This window comes from Aythya fuligula, chromosome 5, assembly GCF_009819795.1.
Source record: "Aythya fuligula isolate bAytFul2 chromosome 5, bAytFul2.pri, whole genome shotgun sequence".
In the NCBI taxonomy this organism is placed as follows: Eukaryota; Metazoa; Chordata; class Aves; order Anseriformes; family Anatidae; genus Aythya; species Aythya fuligula.
The window spans coordinates 34,984,486-35,008,736 of NC_045563.1; the positions used below are offsets into that span (position 1 = coordinate 34,984,486).

Below are 24,251 nucleotides of genomic sequence, written 5' to 3' on the forward strand. Positions count from 1 at the left end.
TTTGTTTGTTTTTATTTTTTTTTTATATATATTAAATCCTTTACATTTCAGCAAGTTCTATATTGGAGCTCATCCCAGAGAGATTTGATCACAGTGCAGTTGTTGTCCTGAAATGACTCAAAATTGGCCAAATGCAGAAGATGCAGTTCCATTTCTAGCCTTGCAGAAATTCCAGTGGGACTGTCAAGGCACTGGGTAGGGGGGTAGTCTTATGAAGGAGATATATAGATATAGATATGTACATAGATATTCATATGTACATTTATAGCACCTGCTGGAACAGGGAAAGACACCGGCAGCATGGCAAGTACATTAGACTGTACTGAGACTAAGGAAGTGATTCCCAGGGTGAGGCAATCAATACACTCTCCGATGGTAGAGCAGCTGAAGAGCCACGTGCCATACTAACATTTCAAGTGAACACTCAAGCTTGCCGACATCAACCTGTGAGCAGGTGTTCCCACCAGCCCTTGCAGCAGCTTCAGTTTAGGTTTAACTCTTTCCTTCTCACCTGCCCGAACTACCCAGATCATTTGTACCTTTGGGAAGGTTGGGCACATCAAAAGTGCCCTTCACACCATAGCAGGTGCTGCCATCTCCTCCACACTGCAGGCACTTGTCCTCCTTCTTGGCAGATTCCAGTATGTTATCGCACCCAACGGCCTGTCAGAGCACAGGGGCATCAATATGAATAAACCATAACGAGGGAAAGAAAGAAAAAATGGCCAAATGACCATTTTGGCCAAATGACTGATTTTGTGAGAAAACATGAGTCTAGGGAGTCTGGGAAGTCAGGGAAGGAGTTGTCAGTGGAAGGACAGAGTTGGCATCTTCTGTTTCACTTCCAGAGACAGAGAGATAAGAGCTGTTAACATGTCCCTCAGCACATCAGAAACTGAATGAATGAACTTTCCAGGTATTATTATGAAGGGCCAAGAAGAACAAAGGAAAGCAACTAAAAGACTGACAGAAGCAATGGTAAAGGAAGGAAACAACAGGATGACTCACCTGACAAACTCCCTCTACACAGATATCCCGCTTGCCAGGTTCACAGGTAGTCCCATCTACCACAGCTTCCTTGTGCCTGTAGTAGAAGTTTTCTCCCTTGGGAATACAGTTTAACTCACATTTATTGGGTGCTGGCAGGAGAGAAAAAACAAACATTACATACCACAGCTTGCTAATGCATCAGGAGCCTGGTATTATATCACAAGAGCAGAAACAGAGGGGTGGACTAATATTAAGTGACAGATATTGAGCGAATTTCTGGGTCACAAACTGCTAGGTTATAGAAAAGTACCCTGAAAAAGCCTCAGGACATTCATCCTTTTCCTTGGGCACCCTGCTTGGCTAGTGGTGGAGAGGGGATGTTGGGCCTGGTGGATATTTGGTTGTTCCTTAGTTCTGTGTACAAAGCTTTCTAGGATGAGAACAAGTGCTGGTACAGAACACAAGAGAGCTGTTACTTTAACAGCCAACAAGCAAAACTTTAAATCCATCTTGAAATCCCTCATAAGCCACTGTTAATTATGTCAAAGCTCAGATCAAGGACCTCTGGGTTCCTATACCTGCCTTCTGAATTGGTTCATCATAAAGTGTGGGCCAATTACAAGATACGTCATGTCTTCTGAAGGACTTACTAATCATATGCATTTGTTTCTCATTTGTCATGCTGGTATTTCCACCAATATTGAAAAATACAGCAGAGCTGCTGCTTCTTCATTACTTTAGGATCTAGCTGCAGGCAGTTCCAGCTTTCTTGAGCAATGTTTCTGAAAGAATGACTGTTACAATAGACAACTATATACTGCTGCAGTGGTTTGTGTCTCTTGGCCCATTGTGTCTTTGTGAGAGCAACGCTTTGCGGCTGGCAAAAGGATTTTTCCATGCCTCAAACCCTCCTGCTACGCCAGTTGAGGAAGTACCTACTACAAAAGTATAGTCAAATACATTACAGTCACTTCAAAACAAACTTGATAGTCAGGGATGAAGAATAACTCTACTTTGTAAGACTTATTACCTCCGTAATACGGAAGCCACGTGTATTTCTTTCCTTGGAATTCTGTCCCATCAAACTCTGCACATTGCTCTGCCCGGAAATCCCTGGAGCCTTCTGGGCAGCTCTGTTTGGAGGAGAAAACACTTGCTCAGGGCCATTATGAAAAGGAGGACAACTAAGTGTACAATTAAAACCTGTCCCTCCTGGCTCCCATATAAAATCAGCAGCATAAATTCTTGTCTGGGACCAATACGCTTTTGATGAGGTACTGCTGATGAACATCATTCCTGTGATGCCAGAGAGACAGAATCTAACAATTACTTCTGAACATGAATGATTTGTTTGGGGAAAAGGAACAACAGGCAAGCAAAAACAAAACAAACAAAAAAACACAGACTACAAACAAGTATTGTACCTGAATATTGCATGAGCGATAGCTTCGAGTTGGTCCAATGCAACTGGAAGCACCTTCTGTCCTGAAAGACAGAAAAAAACCATGAAGTTCTCTGAAGAATATACAGGCAAAAAATCATCTCATGGTAGACAATACAAATCACCTTCACATTGAGCATATTGTACTCACACAGTTTCCCGAAGCAGCATAATAATATAACTAAAATGCACTTTTTTTTAATTAAAACAAATTTATATCTGCTAGTGGTATTATCTGCTATGGTTTGCATTCTGGCATGAATGAGACACTCACCAAGAACAATTGCAGGATAGTTCTTCAGGGTTATTTTTTCGCTAATTAATAGAAGCAGAGCTTTTTGTCCTTCGTCCACTAGCACAAGCTGATGTGTCCTTACCTGACCCAGACACGTGCTTTAAGCAGGAGAGTAGTAGCCAATTCAGAATAGGTATGCACTTCACTTACCATGCTGTTTATGCACATACTAGACCCATTAGTAGGGAAGAGAAATATGCCCATGAAAAATGTGCAACACCCTGGTTCTGGTCAAATGTTTCCAGCTGACAATTATGGAAAATAACAGCTGTAGAGGAAATTGATCTGAAAAGCCAACAAATGTCTAATATCTCAGCACTTCTAAAATGAAGAGACAGGCCCCACGGGATTCCGGCTTGGCAACAAGACATAGGTGTATCCTATGACAGACAGCCTTTAAAAAAGACCTTTCTTTAAGTTGGATGGGAAGAAGCAGTTCTGGATAACACTGAATTCTTCTGTTAAAAAACAAACAGACAAACAAACCCCCTCTAATTTCTCTAAATATAAAGAGGCTGATGTTTTTTTCAAGGTGTTATTGAGGCTCTGGCTTTTTCTTTTTGCTTTTTTTTTTTTTTTTTTCATTTTCCTGCATTTTGTCCACAACAGGAGCTCTCACATCTGCTGTTCCCTACACGTGCACTCCCAGTCATTGTCTTCACTACATCTAACCCAGCTGCAAATGAGACGGCACTGCATTATCACTGCTTGAGACAACTCCACTAGTCTGTTTCTCCTGGGGCAATTTACCTTCTTGGAAATGGTAAGTCTGAGAAAGCCTTGGCATAGCCACTGGCTCTTGGGAGAGAAACATGATGCTCTGAGCTCTCTCCCCACTCCCCCAGGCTTTCCACACTAGACCTGATTGAACAGCTGCTGCCATACCAATTATACAGCCTCAGATCTCACAGAGAGACCACTGTCTTCTAGCAAAGGAGGCAAAGCAAAGACATATCAAAGAGTGTCTTCAAAAGAGCAGTGATGTGACTGAAGTTAAGGATCATGTAAAGTGGACGCAGGTGACTTTTTTCCCCTGGAACCAAACACAAAGTGATTTTGGTTCTGAATGTATGTTGGACCATACATGCAGGAGCTCAGTAAAGGAGGTTATCTTTCACCTTTGGGAATAGCAGCGCCGTTGCCGAAAGCTGACTCCACCACCACAGCTCCGACTGCACTTGCCCCATTCACCCCAGCTTCCCCAGACATCAGTCTGCCTTTTCATCCTGTGGCCCTATAAATAACACAAAACACAGACATATCAAACAGACATGGCAACACAGGAAAACCAGAAACAATGGAAATGAATTAGAGCTCCAATCTGTTCTCTTACAAAAGACACTGTGTTGCTGAGCTCTATTCCTAGGTATGAAAGATGGCAGAGAACAATACATGAGAAAAGCCAAGCCTCTAACAACTAGTAGTATTAGCTTCCTGAAGCCATACAGCACATCCAACTTTATAATTTCCCTTAAACTGTTTGTCTGTTCCTAGAGAGAATCTCAGCACTTTGGAATAGCCATCTGAAAAAGGATAATGTCTCCCTCTTGGCAAGGCAGTAGAAACAAACTTACTTCAGGGACCATGAGCATTGTCACTCCAGACCATATCAGTAGAGCCCCTGAACCTCAAATCCTTGTCTCAAAAAAAAAAAAGTTAAAAAAAATTGCAAGATGCAATGTTTAGAAAAAGACAGTAAATTCAGGGAACAACATTGCAGGGGATTTGCTGTAGACATGGTTTGCTGTGTAGCTGCACCAGTTAGGGCAATTTATATATACATTATACAGCTGAGAAGGTAATGCATAACATTTGGGCATTTAGGTATTTGGGTTAATATGGAGCAGAAAGGCAGAGGAAGACACAGAAAGGAGTCAGAAAATATATCTTTACAATCTCCATCTCATTTTAACATCCTGGAAATTCTTTCAGTAACATGTGAGGATCCAGAGTAGATGTTGCTTGTGGTACATTACTCTAGAACTCAGGTCGTGGACAACAAACCACATTTCTGCTCTGGTAGAAGAACTACAAAGATAGGCGCACATCTGGGAATTTAATCAGTTTTCTATCTATACTAACAAGAATCTATCTATTCAAACAAGAATCCATGTGGTCGTCTAGTTGCAGTAGTTTTTCATGCATTGAAAGACAGCAAAAGTCTGTTAACTCTGTGCAGTGAGACTTGCACGTGGCCTTGGTAGGTCCAGGTGTCTCTTTTCTTGCACATTAAATATCAGCTTCTGAGAGATGAGTATCACAAGCAGGCATCACTTCACAACATCATTATCTATTTGCAGAGCGTAAGCTCCTCACTTTTCAAACATATTTTTTACTTCAGTTAACCATAAGACATCTAAGTCTGCTAGAAATAGGAACTATCCTAATATATTATCCAATGAATCCAGCAAGATGCACGGGTTAACCCTCCCTTGTCATTCAGACAGTTCTTGTAATTTTCTGCACATGCTCCCTGCCTGACTCCAAGTCCTTGAGTTACAGCCTTGTTTTTAATTTCTCTCACTTTCTTTTCAGGAGTAATTCCCTGCTGCTGGCAGAGCAACACAGTCAGAGATATCATCTTACCATATTTATGCAGTTGCTACCACAATACCCACAGCTATCTAGCTCCAGATCCACCCCCTATTATTTCTGCCTCTGTTACTCTAATATGAAGCACTTTCTTCTTGGCTCATGCTATTTGACTTCCTTTTGTTTTTTGCAAGTTTTGTGCAATTCTTTCTAACCCCCCTGTAGGCAAAATCCTTCAGGACCAGTTTTCTGGTTCAGACTAACTCTGTTTGCCTTCACCCTGCTCACGCAGTGGCACTACCCAGGTTACAGCCACTTCCACATACCTTCTCTCTGCCATGTCAACATCTCCCAGACCCCTTGCCAAATCTTTCTCCCATTCTTTTGTTCCAAATATTCAGCTCAGTGTTAGTCTTCTGCATTTTCATTTGCCTTTCTGGGAGTAATCCCATCAATAGAGTTTTAGCTTTCAGAAAAGCATCTTATTTTCCCAAGTTTTTCTTTCAGGCACCTAATTCTGCCCCCTGTAATCCCTCCTCCCTTACTCCCAGAAGAATGAAACATGCTACCACTCCGTTTCTTTGCAGTCTTACTCCTCTATATCAGCTGACTGATTTAGGAGCAGTATTAGCTCACCCTGGAAACAAGGAACCTTTCAGTCAGCATAAGGGAGAAGAAAACATGCAGATAAAAATCCAGAGGAGGAGCATTTGAAAGTCAGATTACTGGAAGGCAGTTAGGATAGAAAACCCTTCCCTGAACACACACCAAAGTGATAAATATTCCAATATCCCTCCTACAGAAGTAGCATTCTTTATTTTTCTATAGAGAGCAAAATCTGCAGGGACTCTTTGTTGTAAGGCTTATGCATAAGCAGAGTGCAGGAACAATCATTTTCTCAGTATCACTCCATTTATGTACACCCCAAAAGAAGTGTCAGCCAGGAGAAGCCTTCCAAAGCTGTATGGTGTTAGAAACATTTTATAATAGGGACTCAACTCACACATTTAGAAATCTGTGCAGAGTCCTTATTACTTCAGGAACTGCATGCATGTGCGTACAGGCAAATATAAAGCAAAATATTTATAATACATATGAAATCTATTATCATTTAATCTGATAACAAGATGTTTTAAGACACTATCAGCTAATTTCTGTTTCTGCTCTGTTCAGACTCTGGAATGCTTTTATCCATTGTCAGCCAGTATGACTAAATCCCAGGCCCTGCTGGACCCTGGAACTAAAAGTCTAAAAATGTCATGACTGTTACCAATTCACTTGGCTTCATTCTCCCCTCACTTCAGCTTTGCATGCATACAAGAACGCAGACCATTTATTTATCTGCAGTAAGTGTATACTCTAACGTCTCAGGAAATGCCAGATGAAGTACACAAGCATCTTACTTGACTTCTGAAAATCTCAGAAAGGACAGTCAGTTAACATCTAGCTCTACTGCCTTTTAAAACAACAGAAATGTCTATCCTCTGGCAACATTGATGAGACACGTGACCCTGGCACCACATGCTCTCAGTGCTCTTTAGTAAACAGGCTGTAGTGGTCCAAAAGTTTAGAAGGTCAATGATTTCATTTTTATGAACAGTGCATTGTTTTCATCAATACCTTGATAAATGCAATACTGATACAGTTGAAGCATCTGCAATTATCAGGCCAACTGAATCTGATATAACAAGCAAATAAAAGAGTTGTGCCTCTGAATCACTGGAACCACAGACTTTGCCTTTAAAGAGATTCTCAGCATATAGTACAATATATAGTACTAAACAGTACTAACAGTACTAAATATAGCATTAAATAGTAGAATATATAGGATATAATATATATTTTTATATATGAAACATGCACTAGAAAAGGTGCTATGAATGGGATTTGACTGAAAATGTTGGCAGTATGCAGAAACACTTCAAATAGGGCCCTTGGAACACTTCTCAGTCAGTTTGATGAGATAGATAAGAAACTGTACACGACAGAGGACTGCGCATCCCAGTCATGCATTGCAGGGATGAGATGATCTATGAAGTTTACATACCTGAACATGGACTACCAAGTCAGCGTAATTTATAATTTAAAATAATATTTTTATACATCTTTTAAAATAATAACTTTATACAACTCCAATGCTATCACTAAGCTATGAAAACAAACATCAATTTACTGTACAGTCCAAAGTGAGCAGTGAAGGTCTGTAGTCACAGGTACAAGCAAACTAAATCTCAGCCAGGTTTTTCCACCCAGTCTTTCCCTGCTCAGTGGCCTTTAGTGGCCTAGAGATAGTCAAGCTAAATTATTCTGTGACTCTTTGTGCTGCCTTTCCAAACTGAGAAGCATCAATAAAACATCATGTTATACCATTCCAACGGTCACTGCTAAAAGCACATGATTACTGATATCCATGCTATGCCTGAGAGGTTTTAGATGAGGTTAGTGCCCACTTTTAGCCCAGCAGCTCACATACCTTTATTCCATTGAGCTGCAATTGAAGCATCTCTTTGTATGCTGAAAAGTTGTTATTTTGACTTCTGGAAATGCATCACACAGTTATGAGATTCCATTCAGATACGATAACAAATCTCAGTGCCAACATCAAGACTTGTGGGAAAATATTGACGTTGCAAGTTAACATTTGAAATTCTTTCTATCGGAAGTACAAGGCCCTGTAAAATTGTTACCCACTGAAAATAGATACAGCTGCCTATGATAAGATGAGTAATATGGAATCGATTCCCTAAGTGTCACTGTCATTTTATGCGGCACTTCTGTAGTTTAAAACTATAGTCAAAATAGAGTACGTCTTTTCAGTCTTTCCCACTGTTTCTGAAATAACACTACACTACTATTGCTTGATAAACATCAGCTTTCTGGGGTTTACAGTTTCTGAAAGGTTTATGTTTAGTTTAACACACCCTTGAATTGTAGCCCCATTGTTGAAACATCTGTGAAAGAAGGGTGAAAACAAACGCTTTACAAAAGAAAGTTATCACTGCGGTCATTTATTCCATAATGGTTTCATTGCCAAAGCCTTGGCTAATAGGAAGTCTCCAGGGAAAAATGCAGCTTTGCTAAGTTTGAATAATAATTGCTTAGAGAATAGTTAATTGCTAACAGAAAGGTTAATGAGGGAGGCAAAAAAAAACAAAAACTGTCAAGGTGCCAGGATAGCTGGCTGCTCCCTGTGGGCAGGGGTCCAGCAGTGAGGGCTCCTAGGGGATTCAGGGCAGGGCTGGGCCTGACAGCCGGGCCTGTCCTACCACCCCAAACAGGGAGAAGGGCAGGCCAGGGGAAGCCCAGGCCCAAACATTGGGCCTATCCCTAGGGATAGGACAGTCCGAGGCCAAGATATGGGCCTGGATCTTTGGGCCTGCACCCAGGCAGGGCAGGGCTGTGGGGAGCTGGAGACTGGCCCTGCTGTGGTGTCACTGTGTTAGGGCTGACAACCCTGGGGGCTTAAATGGCCTCCCAGGCTATGTGCAGAGTGGAGGGAGGTTGGCCAGGGCCAGTAAAGCCTAGTGGCCCTGAAAGAACAACAGGCCTGGAGCATATGCTTAAGTCAGGATGTGAACGACTTCCTTCTTTTTCTATCCAGAAGACCTGCCCTGTTCTCCTAGGATGACCACCCATAACGTTTCCACGCAGCTAAGCCCTGCAAGATGGGGTATTCAACATTTGTACCTAATTGTCAGGGAGCTGAGAACATTCAGTGTATCTCAGCCATTTGTAATGTAGATGTATGCTACTATTCAATAGAAGTATTTTCAAGATAAATCTATATGTAACCAGCTACGTTATTAGCCTAAAATGCAACAAAAAAATAGGTGAATGAATCAGAACCACATGAACAAAGCATTTTTTATAATTCTGTCTTAACCATTGATCTTGGCTCAGACACAGCAGGCTCGCAAAGAGCTTTGAAGGTGAAGAATGCCAAGTACCATTTTTTATGAATAATGAATAAGCAATCAAAGAACTGCATTTGAACGAACCTAGAAAAACAAGAATGAGAGTGAATAAGATGGTGACAGCAGGAAGCGAACCACAAAATGGTACAGGAGAAGAGAGCTTATTAAGACAAACTGCTTCACAAAGAGGAGAGGAAAAAACAAGGCTTCATTAGTTTTAACGGCTTGCGGTTTACACTCACTGCATTATCTCCTTCCACTCCCCTCTACCATCTCAGCCCTGGCTTGTTAGTATATGCCCTCTAGCAAACTCACTAAAATCCATCAGTTCCCCTACATCTTCAGCTCCCCAAAACACTTCAGGTTCTCCCTACACTACTTAACCCACACCCTCATAGTTCCCAACTCATTCCCACACTTCCTATGTTCACTCCCTACCACTCCTCACTCTTTCTACCTTGTTACGGACTGTCACACAATATAGCTGGCTCCTTCCACATTCCCTGCTTTCCTGTTAGCTGGGAAGGCTGCAGCAACTGCCTCACCTACCACAGAACTGTGAAGGTGCTTCCTCACTGGACTGTGCTCATTTGCTGGCTAGTGGACAGAGCAGGTAATAGTTTTCAGAAACTGAAAGCCTTCTACAGGTCTGGGTGGCTTGGAGCTGACTAGTGTGTAAAAAAAGCAATCTAAAAAGATACAGCCACTGCAGAGAAGATACATTGAATCTTGGAATCCCTGTGGAAGAAACAGGAGGCATTCAGAAAACTCCACAAAGAAGGGGATTGTGAGAACATTTTATGACCACAGACTTATTTTGGAAAAGTGATCAAAAGAAACAGTACGAAGTCACTAGAAATGTTTATCCAAAGGACTTAGCAGGAACTCAAGACTGAAATGGATAAACTATTACATACTGGCAGACATCCCCTTCAGCTAAAACTACTTCCGTATGTGATTACTGGGAAGCGGAAAGTCTGGCACTAATTTACCAAAGGATCCCAGGGAAATCCAAGGAATTGTATACCCACATATTATAAAACCGACAGCTACTAGATAAATGAATAGAAACTATAACAGAGAACAGAATTAGCAGACACCTGCATAAATACAGTATATTTGGGAAAGAGTCAACCAGGCATTTTTAAAAGCATGTCCTTCTAAAGCTACTACAGTTCTTTGACAGATTAGCAAACGTGAGCAAAGGTAACCTGTCTGATACATTCACATTTCCAAAAAGCTTTCAACAAAATCATTCACCTAAAGCTTTGAAGGAAGCTAAGCAGTCCTTGCATGGATGACAAATAGGTGACCAAAAGATAAGAACAAATGTAGGACAAATCAAATGATGATGTATAAACTAATCACAAGAACAGGATCTTGTTGTCTTTATATGAATGCTGTGCTGTTGGAAGTCTACGTGGTTTCGAGGAGACACAAATTCAGGAAAGTGAAATAGATTCCAGCTCAAAGGGTTCATAATCCACAAGTAACTGGAGACTGGAAGTGCATTAGGGAAAACTGTACATATTTGCCATTCTTCTTACATTTTTTTTTTCTAAACATTTGTTTATGATGTAGCTGGAGACAGGATATAGAGCAAAATAAACCTTTGGTCCTACTCAGTACAATTATTTTCTACCTTCACCTCAATGAGAACATTAATAAAATCTCCTTCCCTTTCTCTCTCCTCAGTAATTTTCACTGTTTCTTTATGACCTTAACTTTGAGGTCCTTATATACCTTTCGACCTTTCTGTCAGATCTAGTCAAGGGTTTAGAAGTTTAATCAACAGATTAACAATGGTTAAACAATAACAACCTTCATTGCTTCAGAAGAAATTAAAAACAGTATTTTAACCTAGAAATGCAGACCCATAGAAAGCAATGCTGCCCAGATGGAAGTCATTTGAATATGATTTTCAGCCAAGCTTCAGACCAGCTTTCGCTTTAAGCACACCTGCAGTACAGTCTAGGAACAAATATAAGTGTTGGACACGATCTAACTAACAACTAATACATACAGATAACAAAGCATTAATTTAAACTCTTTCCCTTATAATAATAATAATAAACTTTTCCTTGAAATAGTAACATGATATGTGTGGCTAAGGCATTTCAAATCTGGAAAGAAGAATTCTAGCTGTAAAAATTTGCCAATGTGAAACCACACTTGTAAAAATGAAATTGAGGCAGAGAAATCTGATGAATGTCATGTTTACTAAACAGAAAGCAACCCCAAATTATACAACATACATACACAACCATGCTAAATACATGCACACAACAACAACAACAAAAAAAGTTATTCAAAATAAGTTATTCCCATGGAAAATCTTCAGCATTCATTTTCTCTAAATCAGCAGAGGCACTGTTCCTTCAGCAATAACGCTATCAGGCAGGGCCCAGGCAATTTTACCTTTACATCATTTCGTCCTTCTGCAAAAACACAATAGGAGCCATGAAAAAAACACCAGAACCTGGCATTTTCCATTATTGCCACTGTTCCCAACTTTCTTAGAAGCAATGACAGGATGGCCTGAAATTGCACTAGACTATTCTGTTTTAGCTTTCTGTCTGTAACAGCCACTAACACAACTCCTCCTGGCCATCAAGGTGTAGTTTCCAGGTACTATCACAGCAGAAGCAATAAAGGAGCTACGTTACAGATGACCTCCTTTTCTAGACCCTTTAAAGCCGGGTGTAAAGGGACAGACACCACAGGTGCTGCGCAATAATCATAGAATCATCTAGGTTGGAAAAGACCTTTAAGATCACCAAGTCCAATCACCTACCTGAGCTACTGAATTCTATCACTGAACCGTGTCCCCTAATGCCATGTCCACACGTCTCTTAAATACCTCCAAGGATGGAGACTCCAGAACTTCCTTGGGCAGCCTTGTACCACACTCTCCATATTCTACCAGTAAAGAATTGAAGAAGAGCCTGGTGAATCCTACCAAGGATGGAGTACTGGGGTGGAAATTCTCTGCAGCCAGTGGCTTTTACAAACAAGAGTCCCTTTTTTGGCCCTTAATGCTGCCTGCCATGTCTGGCAGAAAAAACAGCCACTCTCAGCAAGCTCACAGCAGATTCAGGCAATGGCCTCAACTGCTCTGATAGTCTTGGCCCTGTCCACATCTCTTCCCTTCTTTCACTTGCTGCTCTCCCTAGCTTAACAATCAACAAAGCAAAAACAAGCAACTCCACTCCAAAAATAGGAAAAGAGATGAAAAACAGCAGGCATCCATCTACACCCTTTAATCACAAGCAGACACGAATCCCTGTAGACTTATCTTCTCCATCCTTGTGTAAACCTGCAGCTCAGACATTTATAGTTGTACTCCCATTATCACTATCAGTCTGTGTTTTTACAAAGTCATGCTTTCCTGCTTCTGGGACAAAAGGTTTCAGTTCTTCCACCACCAAACTCTTTCTGGGGTGTACACTATTCACTCCAAACCTGGAAGTGACCCACATTTCCACCCATGTGCTGCTATACTGGCAGTTCATTTGATATAAAAATTCATCTGTCTCAGCTGCAAGGCTGCTCTGGGTCCAATGTTTAACAGAGTTAAAGTGACAGTGACTTACCTTTTCAAAGAAATGTTCCTATGCATTAGAGGAAGTGCTCCCCCTTCATTGTGGGGAAATGTAACATGCCACCTAATAATCTCATACCTCTGCTTCCAGGAATTATAAAAAGAAGGCACAGAGAAGAGACTTTTTCAATGTTATGTGACATGAATTAAAGTTACTCTTCAATAAGCCTGCCATTGCATGTGAAGCCCTAAAGGAGTACAGAGTGGCGTAGAAACATACACAATTCTCTAACTTATTTTTCTCCCTTGTAGTATTTCCTGTCTGTTTTCAGTCTCACCCTTTCTTTCTCTTTCTTTCTTCCATCATGTATGTGCAAAATTGTGCTGCTTATAGCAGCAGGGCTACCACTCCTCTCTGCAGCAGTGAAACAGGCATGCAGGCACTGCTTTTCCACAGCTGTCCCACCTGTGGGAGTTCACACAGCCCCACTGTTTGCTTGGTGCATAACCCAATTTAGCACAAACTTGAGTTGTCATCACTACAATTAGTCCTTCCAATTCTCACAAGCTGACCGTTTCTTACTACAGCCCAGCCCAGACACATTAACATCTGGTAAAGAATGGCCCATTCAAAACCTAAACCATTTCTCTCTTCCCTCCCAGAAAAAAATGGAGAATCACCATAGCAGAATGCCTAACTGCTGCTAGATCATCCTGTCTTTTTATAGCTTGGACAGATGTCAGGGCTGGAACACCATGTCAGGGAAGCTGAAATTAAGTAGCGGCCAAGCAAAATATTTTTCCTTCATTCAGCATGCCTTCAACAGGAGCTACTGGTTGCATGCAGGGGACAGTCTAATGCTACAGAGAAATGTCAGCCTTTGTAGTTACAGGGTGTTTCAGTCATTTCACTTCCATAAAAACACAAGGTTGCAAAGAGATAGGTAAACAGATGAACTGAATATAGTATATTCTGGTTCTTTTAACGTACAGCATCTTCTTCTATCAGATGCGAGATAGCAAGATATTATTTAAGCATATTTCCATCTGTAAATTGCAAAGTCTATGATAGCTAATGAATTCTGCTTTATTTCTGGCCTCTTGTCCTTGATCTTCAAAAGACGGCCTACAAAGCATTTGCAAATGATGAATATGGGAATATAATTTCCTAACTGTACTGGTGAATAAAAGTTGTGGACTCATTAATTTCAGTGACATATTTATAATTCCTCACTACTCCCACTAAACATTTACTCAGGGTGATAATTACCTCTCTTTTTTTCCTCCTTTCTGTTCCTTTACACGTAATGTATCACTTCTTCCTTTGCTAACACTTCCCATCTACTCGGCAGGTCACATTTTATCTCAGACAGTCCAACTCATTAATATAATTGAAGTTAAATTCAGGGAAACTGTTCTCAAACTGCATTTACTTCAGAAAGATCCCACATCTCTCTCAGAAAGGAACAGGAACCCCAGCTCCTAATAGCTATGTTCCTTTTTTGCCTCTATTGAATTGGTTTGATATAAATATTACCTCCCCAATTAAAGCTAAACCATATGACTTTTCTCTTTTGTGTGGTCTTAGTGGTCTAAATCAGTCAAGCAAAGATTTATTCTTCTTATTTCAAGTGATAACTGTAGTTTTGAAGCAGTGATTACTACTTTGCAGATAACAACCCTAGAGACAAATTTTCTCATTTAATTGCCACATTAGACTTTTCATAACATGTACTTTCTACAAAATACTCAAGTTACAGATGTTGACAGTCCTTAGCAAAAATATCTTTAATTTCTTGTAAGTATTCAGAAAAGTTTACTTACTGAAAATGCAGAAGGTGGCATCACTGCTAGCATGAGCAGAAGGAACAAGTTCTTCATCTCTGTCTGTGGGAAGAGAAAAATTACTGATAAGAATTACTTACTTCTTTGCTGCTTGTAGGTTGGAAAGCTAAGACACCATAATGGAAAAATTGAGGGGGAACTAAAATGAAGGCAAGAGAAGAAAAATGATTTTATCACTACACTCCCTGAATAGATGAAGGCAACTGCAAAGACTGAAATTACCTTGCACAGAAAGCCAGAATGTAATTACTGAGCACAAATATTTCCCTGAACTTTCCTCTGATATTATGAGAACACCATCCCCGGGCACAGTGGAAGATGCATGCTGCTGCTTGTCTGCCCTCCCACCCTTTTACTTATACACATGACAAAACCTTGAAGATTGTAATGACTTCAACCGACCCAAGGTAAGAAATTCCACAGTTAACATTCTGTACCCTATATTCATCCTTCATGACTTGGTGAAGCGTTGTACCTTTCTTTGTGTGATTGTGCTTGTTTAAAATCCTACTGTTTGTCCTGGGCAGATACCACTAGATTCAGCCACCAGTAGTTACAGCCCTTCTGCAGAGCTAGAAAGGAGTTTAGGCCACAAAAACTGGAAAGGCAGCATACAACAGGATACAACAGTTCCTAAAAACTGGGGCATTATGCTTATTTGGGACCACAGTTCTATACTGGTGCATTGCCTCTTGCTACTTTATCTTTCCTCTTGTGAGTTGCAGCAACTGAACCCACATGAAGCACCATTCACCAAAGTTTATAGCTGTGACAAAGGACGCTTTGGTCACTACAAACTGCCTGTTTCTCATGACCACTTTCTCATGACCTCATGACCTGTTTACTGAGCCCAGAAAGAAGAGAGAGACTAGATACTCCTAGCATAGTTTTTATCTAGTCCAAGTTTCTTTCAAAGTTAGGAAAAGGAAAGAGGGAGAAACTTTCTTTTCACAGTGCATAAAATAAAAGCATCAACAATTAAATGTTTATCTCAATAGTCGTTGTAACAACACCCCTATTTAATATTAAAACTTAATATACAGCTCCTTTGGCCTGGCCTATTAAATCCAAATGAACTGAAGAATGTATATCACTGATAACAATCTAATTACTGATACAAAATCATTGTTGTATGAGAATATCAGATCAGAAATAAAAAGTACTTGAAATGAAACATGCTTGATATAGCATTTGGATATTTCAGGTTACCTTATGTCAAGCAACCACTTCCCTCATAGCGCTAGGCCTCACTGAACCCACACAGCTCATTACGGTTCTGTAAGTCCATATACAAGATATTTTGACATTCCCAGTATCCCGAGTACTAGGGATGAAAACCTTGTTCTTTACTATTTTTCCTTTTGGGTATAAAAACCACTAAGTGCTAAAAACCCAGCTGCACCAAATTCTTTGTGCAAACTATTAAGGAGCAGGGGAGATAAGCTTCTGTCACTATATACCGAATGCCAGTCATGTGACTCATAAGAAAATGAAGCTTTAGGAGCTTTTTGTATGAACAGACTTTCATTCACTTTGGATTAGCCTTCTTAAGAAAGTGAGGAAAGACTATGTAGCCTCTATCACACACCCATGCTACTAGCTCTCTTTCAATTCAAGTCAAGGAAGAAACAATCTAGTGCTGCCCTACATAAGAGGTTAAGTACACTCTCTATGTAGTTGAGGCCAACAGCCAAAACATAGGCTAGATCTGCGTCACAGCCCTATTCAACTGTGAAATGATTTTCAGATGGGTAGGACAGCCACAAGAAATGAGGATACAACCCTTTTGCTACAAGTTCCATGCACAGAAACAGCAAAGCTTTTCTTAAGCAGCTTATAACATCCTCACACCACTAGCAAAGCGGTAAGGTGTAAGAAAAGTATCTTTTTTTGGGTGGTGTTGGTGTCAGACAGAGGTAGATCTTTGAGACTGATTGTCTCCTCTTCCTACTGCCCAGAAAAACTCTCCCTTCCCTAGCATTCCTCTCTCACATCTCCCACTCCAGGCACTTCTCGGGTTCACAGAGACAGCTGTGGGAATCACATCCCTTGCTCCAACAGCCTATTGCTGCTGGTAACGTACTGCCCACTCAACTCCTGGCATCAAGAGGCAGATAAGGAGCTGGGCCCAAACCTCGTGATGCTCCTGAAGAAGAGGCTAGAGAAGCAAGCAGCTCACCAAAGCTGGCAGTGCTCCCAGTCTCCAAGTAATTAGCATCTTGGAGGTTTTCAGCCAGATGGGATGAAGACATTCTGTGAGGAACAGCATTAAACATTTGGGACAAACCCCTACAAAAAGCAACAGGTTATGGTTCTGGTGCTCACTTGCATTTTTGTGCCATTGCACTAGCCTGGAAACTGCTGTCATATGTCTAACATCTGGCCTAAATTTAGCATTAAAAAGTTTAGACCATCCAGCCCCCTTAAATTAGTCAACAGATTCCAGGAAAAAATGGTCAGGAGGAACAGGGCCTTCTGCAGCCTATTAAATCTTCCACTGCAAAACAAATATTGTGTCTTTCTCTGAGCTTCAACAAACTTGTTATTTTAAAAGCTTCCCCAGATGCAGTATTCTGCATTAATCCTTTTTGCCTCCCTGTCAAACAGAAACAACACAGATTGGATTGGTGAATCTGAAACCTTCACAAAACAAGGTCAAGGTCTGTTTCTGGATTTAATGGCTCTTGCTCTCCTTGTATGACCTGGGACACAGCAGCATATGTTATTCTGCTTGCCATTCTTCTCACTGAAGCCTGGGTGTGCGGGGGAAGGAAAGAAAAGGACAGTGTTTTGCAGTGCTTTCACTTGTGACAACACCAGCTGCTGCTCTCTGTGCCCTCTATCCTTCTTTTAACTCTTTTCAACACTCCCCAGCTCTGTTTTCCTACTGTGTTAGAACAGCATCTCCACCGCCTTCCACCCTGAAACAGCAGCAGGGTCTAAGAGGAAATGGTGACTATATGCTCAAGATGGAACAGCTGCTGGAAGGCTCATGTGTAGGAATTCCTACCACAGTGCTAAAATCTGAATTTATATCAAGAAGAATTATGAAAATCCCTTCACAATACGTAAGGATCTCCAATCAGAACCAGAGGTAGGCCCAACTGAAACCTCAGTTCAATATACTGGAAGAGATTAAAATTTTCTAGCCATCCACATCTGTCATCAACTGCTCAGGTTAGGTGAGCAAAAAGCTGGAACCCATCACCATTCATGCCATCTGTGTAGGCATCTGAACTACGAAGCTCTTCTCTCTCATGGGGCCAACCCAAATTGCTCTTAACATGGGAGAAGTTTGACCCTGAAACTGAATTTAGCAACTTAGAATCCTTACTTCTGTTCAAAACAATATGGATCAAATATTTTGTGGAAATTTCAGAAACTTCTGCCTGACGATATCCATAAAGCATGTTCTGGTGCCCTTTTTCTACCTACTTCTGCTTGGTGCTGTGGACAGGAGGGCCACAGTGCTACAGAGGAGATAGCTGGAATTTCAGAAACTTGGACAGAACTCACCTCTCAACAGCCACCTTCTTAAGGAAATAAGACCTACATCACCTGTGTGTATATATATATATATATATATGTATATGTAAAAATAACTTTGAAACAGATGGCTAATTTCAAAGTTTCACATACGGTTAACTTTTGGTTGAGAAAAGAAGCATAAAGGACTGAGATGAAGAGATATATTAGATTTTTAACTTATTTAGATAATGACCTTACTTAAAACTGGGATAAGGATCCTCATTTCAGGGCTTAACAATGAACCTACTCAGTAAATAAACTTTTGCCTTAACAAATAAAAAGTCTGGAAAAGCCAGATGGGCAGTCTTGGAGATTTCTCTATAGTGGAGCCAAGTGAACTGCTTTAAAAATATTTTAGTTACAAAGTCTTTATCCAGGGCCATGCAGGCTTAGCAAGATCAGTGAATTATTCATTAAGACCAGGAGTACACTTGAGACAAACCGAAGAGAATAAAGGACAATTTTAATGAATTCTCTGTTTTCTTTACGCGTGCAAATCCTGCCTTGCAACGCACAAACATTCAGGATTGCCTACTTCAACTTGGCCTCTTTTCCAAATCACCTCTCAACATCCATGCTCTGAGGGAAACAAGACCTACGTTGCCTGTGTGTGCGTGTGTGTAAGTGTAAAAATAACTTTGAAACAGCTGGCTAATTTCAAGGTTTCAAAATCATAAAGTTAACTTTTGTTGGAGGGAAAATAAATACAGGGCTGAGATGAAGAGATATATTAGATTTTTATCTCATTTAGATGATGACTTCTTTTCAACAGGAGGGAATCTAAACTTGAAAGTGGTGTTATGAATAACCCAGCCTTGTTTAAATGAATGCTTAAGCTGTTTAGATGCTACAGCATCAAATCACGCAGTCCAAAGAAAACTGGGTTCATTAGTTCCATTGCACACAGATGTATTGGTCTGTGTGCATGTGCTTCTCACTTTTGGGGGGGGGCATAACTGAACAGCCAGTGCTATGTGGTTCTTCTCTGTTTAGCACATAAGACGGGCCAATCTTTTGCCTGTGAACTGCATTTCTAAGTAACGTTTTGGCCAAAGGCACACACCACGTACGTGGGACGGGGACTGTTCTGGAAGTGATTCATAGGTGGGAGATAAAAAAATCCCTTCAGGGCTGCCACTTTTCTACTGCCAGACAAGGTAGAGCCAGGCTGGGCAAGCAGTTAAGCGCATAAGCCACCCAGCAGTACTAGCTTGAGCAGCCACTTAGAGCTCTTTTCATCTTCCAGATGAGGATTTGAATTTCCCCATGCAGTTCTACTGTTCTCATCCAAGGTAGCCCTGACAGAAGCTCTTTGCACAGCTTGAGACACACATTAGTGATTGCAATAAGTATTTGCTCGCTGCAATATAGATTGAAATTACTTGTTGTAAATTTTAGCATATCTAGCATTAAAGCAGAAGTTGTCATTGTGACTCTGCTACTCCCACATTTTCCGGATTTCTTTCCCCCTTCCCCACTACTGCTACCCCTAGCCCTTTATATGTTGTATCTTACTCAGTTACTTTATTTTTAGTAGCCTGATGAAGGAGGTGGGGAATCGTAATGGGGATTACATTGTCCAGTTTTCCAGTGACATCAAGTTTCTTAGTCACTGACTCAAAGTCACTTGGTGAGTTCTTAAGACTCAATATTTTCTGAAGATGCTACTGGGTTTTGCTTTGCTCTCAAAACATCCAGCATATCTTGGTTCCAGCTTTCGTTTTCTTACTATCCTTGTCTACTGAGAAGCACCTTTTAAGTTTGTGGTGGAAGAGTTAAAAATGAAAAATAAACACATAAAGCAAGGAGGGAAAGATGCTAATGGAGTAAGGATCAAGGGTAAGGAAAAAGCTCCTTTACTTATACTGAGAGCAGCTTTGGGGGAGCATGAGGACCACATCATGAAGTCCAGAGGAACGAAGAAACTGGTAATCCCTTTAGACAGAGGACATCACATTCAAGACAATTCTAACCAAGGTGACTGCCTGTTTTCTTCCCTGACTACAGGGAACCATCTTTTTATTTTTTGGACATTTTTCCAAAGAAAATCCTGGGCCTGACGCCCTTTGGGCTACAGCGGATAAACTAATTAACGTGTGTAAGCCTATTAAAGTAGGAGGATGCTGAATTTCCTTTGTCTTGACCACACAATAAGCCACATTTATTAAAAATAGCATTTATATACAAAGTAGTGGATAAACGTTTATTAAATGTGTGTTTAAACACAAGACTAGTTGAAGGTGTTTAGTGGTATGGGAAGGGAGGCAAAATAAAGAAAAACACAACACACACAAGCTGAGTAAAAGTTTTACAGAGATACCTTTATCATTGACACACCAATTTATTAATTCACTCCAAACATGTGCTAGGGATTAAATAAACCTCATCAAAAGAGTACTCCTGCTGAGATATACTTTCAGCCATATTATGCATTTTAAAATTTCAGCTAGCGTAACTTTAAAATTTACCTTGTTAAATTAAAAAAAAAAAAGTTAGAGAAAAACATACTGAGCACAGTAGCAGAGCATCAGCCAAGAGTACTGGCAATGTACAAGCATCTTCTAGACTGCTCTATCAATAGACTTTTGTCTCAGCTTTCTGCCTAACGCAGAACAGGCATAAAACCTGCACTGGGCCACTGCTTAATGTCACTGCCTCAGACTGACCAACTGTTTTTACAGAGGTCTTCTAAAGCAACGTCAAGTTCAGCAACACCCAGGGAAGCTACAGTAGCCTGTGCCATATGGCTTTATCTTGAATATGGAAATCACAGAAGCTGAAAAATCAGACTGCAGAGATCAGACTGCAAACCACACAAACTCTAGCAAGGCATCGCACCACACCCTATCAGGGGGCGGGGAAAAGGCACATCTACTTCTTTCCCAATCTCTAAAATCCACAATGAAGTATCTAAAATTGATGTTATTGGAGCTGCATCTTCCAAGTAAATGCAGTCACTCTGCTAGACCTCTGCAGGAAATAATGAAGTATTTCATAAGGACAGCTATGTACCAATTAATATCAGTTGAGATTCAATTTTCTGCGTCCAGACTTCCCCAATTAGGTTTGCAGATAGAAATTCATTGTAAGAAGATAGGATTCTGCCTTCTATTTTGGTAGTCTCACTGTCCTTATTTGTTAATTAAATGTGTGAGCAAATAGGGATAAAGACAAGTGCATGCAGACTGATTTAGACATTGCAACAAGCAGCCACACTCTGCCTATGGAAAACACATGACAAGGATATAATATCCCAGACACTAACAACTGAAGAGGAATGTCTAATGACCTTCTGGATCGACTACTACCCTGTTAAAGCTCAGGCTTTGCTTATATGAATTATTTAGCCTGATCTGAAATATTGACACTCAGCACTACTGCTGTTTATAAGCACACTAGCCAGCTGATATTAACCCCTTTGAATTCAAATTTTGGAGAATTCCTTAGGAAAGTAAGGGATTTCAATGCTGGAGAACTATCTCCAATTTTATTTAAATTCATTCCATCCCCAATAAACAATGTGACAATCTTTTGAGTTGTGCGATAGGTTTAAAAAAAAAAAAAAAAAAAAAAGCCAGGGTTATCTTAAAAGAAATCTTTAAAACAATACAAAGTGTTTTCTGCCTTTTTGCAAGATATGCTTCTCTTTTCTGAAAGTATGTTAACACCACATTCAACAGTATGCTTGCAGTGTACTTAGGGAACATTACCTTTAAATAAATTTGTCTGGGGACTAACAACAATGTAAGTAGGAAAACATGAGAATATTTACCCTGACCCTCATGCATGTTTTCATTGCTGCTACCTCCACATCTAATCTACTTTAAAAAAAAAAAAAAAAAAAAAAAGAAAGAAAGAAGAAAAAGCTAACTCAGTTTTACCTGTAGATATCTGCAAACATGCCAAGCATGCAAAACTAGCATGGGTACAACTGTTCCCGAAGGAACCAACCTTGCTGACTGTGATGCAGACATATCTTCAGTTGTATGAAGCAGGAAATTCCCCAGAGAAGTCAGTGGGCTTATTTACATTACTATGCAAGGGAAAGATGATGAAAGTGAGTAGAACCAAAAGAAATGGGGAAAAAAAAAAAGGCAAAAAAACTTTTGACTAACAAACTTAGGAAGCAGAACCTGTACTAGGGGAATTAGGGCTGCAGTCTCTAAAGACATCAGCCAAGCATCTTTCATCTGTCACTAAAAATTAACTTCATAAAAATGATCTTAGGAGAGTGTGATCACACCACAGTGCCTGGAGAGAACTGAAAGGAAGCACATGCTCAACTGTGTGATCACAGCAAAATGACAACAGTAGGATCTAAAAATAAATCGGTTCCTTGCTCTCAAGCTGTTTTCTCCCACAGATACCCAAACCAGAACCTCCAATTACTGCTTTAAGAGCTAAGCAGAGAAATAAACAATCTTTTGACAGTACTTGTTTTCCATACATCATGTCTGCATGTCAAGAAAGTTTGAGCTTGCTACTGTGTGAGAAAGCATGAACAAGTGGTCTGTACATAGAGTATGTGTATGACTACCTACCCACTCAAATCCTTTAGTATTAAAGGCCCTCCTCACACATCTAGTAACTGCTGTTAGTCATCAGCCAAGACAAGATACTGGACCACAACAAATCATATTTCCAATCCAACAGCAGAGATTAAAAAATGAGACAGTGAAACTATCCAGCAGAGTATCATTTCCAGTGAAATGATTTGTGAAATGTGAAATTTATTCTGACAAGTCCATCACACCATGGGCATAACCACAAATGACTGTACTAGACAAGAGCAATCATCCATCACTGTCTAGTCTTCATAGCTATGCTAGGTACTCTGAGGAGTTTATCATCAGTTTTATATAATACTTCTCACAGACCTAAGAGCAAAGCAACTAATTTCCTCTGTAGTTCACTCAGCATCAATATGCCCCTAGAAGAACAGTTCCCCCTTGGATCAGCTAATGACAAGGCTATAACATGAATCATGAGAACACCTGAAATTGTATCTGATGGATTCTAGGTGTTGTCCTTATACAAAACAGCAGACCTTATAAAATAGCTCCCCTTATAAAAAAAAAATATTATATTCTGTGTACCAATGAGTCACAAAGTACATACAAGATCTAATAAAATGGGTAACATTTGAAACCCTCCTCTGAACAAAGAGAAGGACTTTTGCCAGCATAAGCCCTACCTGTTCTAAGACATAGAATATTATTTTGCCTTATTTACATTACATTCAGAAGAAGGGGACCTCAATCAAGATTGGATTTTTATTTATATGTTTATTTATTTTGCAAGTTCCCACTTTTAAAAGAACACCCATGTTTCTTTAGGAAAAAAAAAAAAACAACACTTTAATAACTAAACTCAATTACCACCATGAAAAACAGTTGCAACAACATACTTCCTTTTCCATTTCCTAAACCTTTCCAACAAGTCAGGACACAACCATTCAGAGATGCCAACTGAATCTTGGTGCCAACTTTCTGAGGCAAGTAATCCCTTAAGTAACTAGATCTTTTACCAAGCTGGTAAGTGACTGGATCAAAAAGAGGAGGGGGAGAGAGAGAATCCCCAAAACAGAGACAGAGGATCAGCATCAGAAGGTTATCACTCATTGAACAGCAGCATTTAAGATCATCCATTCTACACCCATGATCGTTTCTTTCCCCTTAAAATGAAAGCAACTTCATTTGTTTTATACTTAATATCATTTTTAATATATTACCATGGAGAGAGCAGCAAACAAAAAAGTCACCTCAAATCCTTTGTCAAAAACCTTTTCTCAAAAGCAACAGACTGTACAGTTTACTAGCAAACAGAATATGCACATGCTACAGAAAATATTTTAAAAACAAACACCTCTGAGGTGCCAGGATAATCCCTGGGGTGTAAGAACCTGAGAGTGCACATGAAAAAAGAAGCCTCAATTATTTCACACTGGACAAGGAAAAAATGCTAAAAGCAAAACATCTGAAGACAGCAAATATGCTACATGCTTTAATATTTTTTTCCATCTTATTAATCATTCTGTTTACTAATGTGAACAAGCATTAGTTTAAGCTAGTGCCATGCCAAAGATGCATGGTCCTATCTACTTTCATCGCACATCACAAACACCTCCCTTTGCTCCTAGTAACAGTAAAAATTTGTCCTGGAAGT

General features: G+C 40.1%; 1 protein-coding gene across 1 annotated transcript in view; it reads right to left on the reverse strand.

Annotated features, from left to right (window-relative positions):
- The window catches only part of PAPLN (papilin, proteoglycan like sulfated glycoprotein), a 49,994-nt gene that overhangs the window by 24,247 nt on the left and 1,496 nt on the right, over positions 1 to 24,251 (reverse strand). The window contains exons 2-7 of the mRNA XM_032189385.1: positions 14,538 to 14,600; positions 3,845 to 3,960; positions 2,415 to 2,475; positions 2,021 to 2,123; positions 1,009 to 1,139; positions 540 to 663 (exon numbers count right to left, since the gene is read on the reverse strand). Coding sequence (XP_032045276.1) covers positions 540 to 663; positions 1,009 to 1,139; positions 2,021 to 2,123; positions 2,415 to 2,475; positions 3,845 to 3,960; positions 14,538 to 14,594 — 592 coding nt within the window. The 5' untranslated portion in view covers positions 14,595 to 14,600. The remainder of the gene's footprint in view (positions 1 to 539; positions 664 to 1,008; positions 1,140 to 2,020; positions 2,124 to 2,414; positions 2,476 to 3,844; positions 3,961 to 14,537; positions 14,601 to 24,251) is intronic.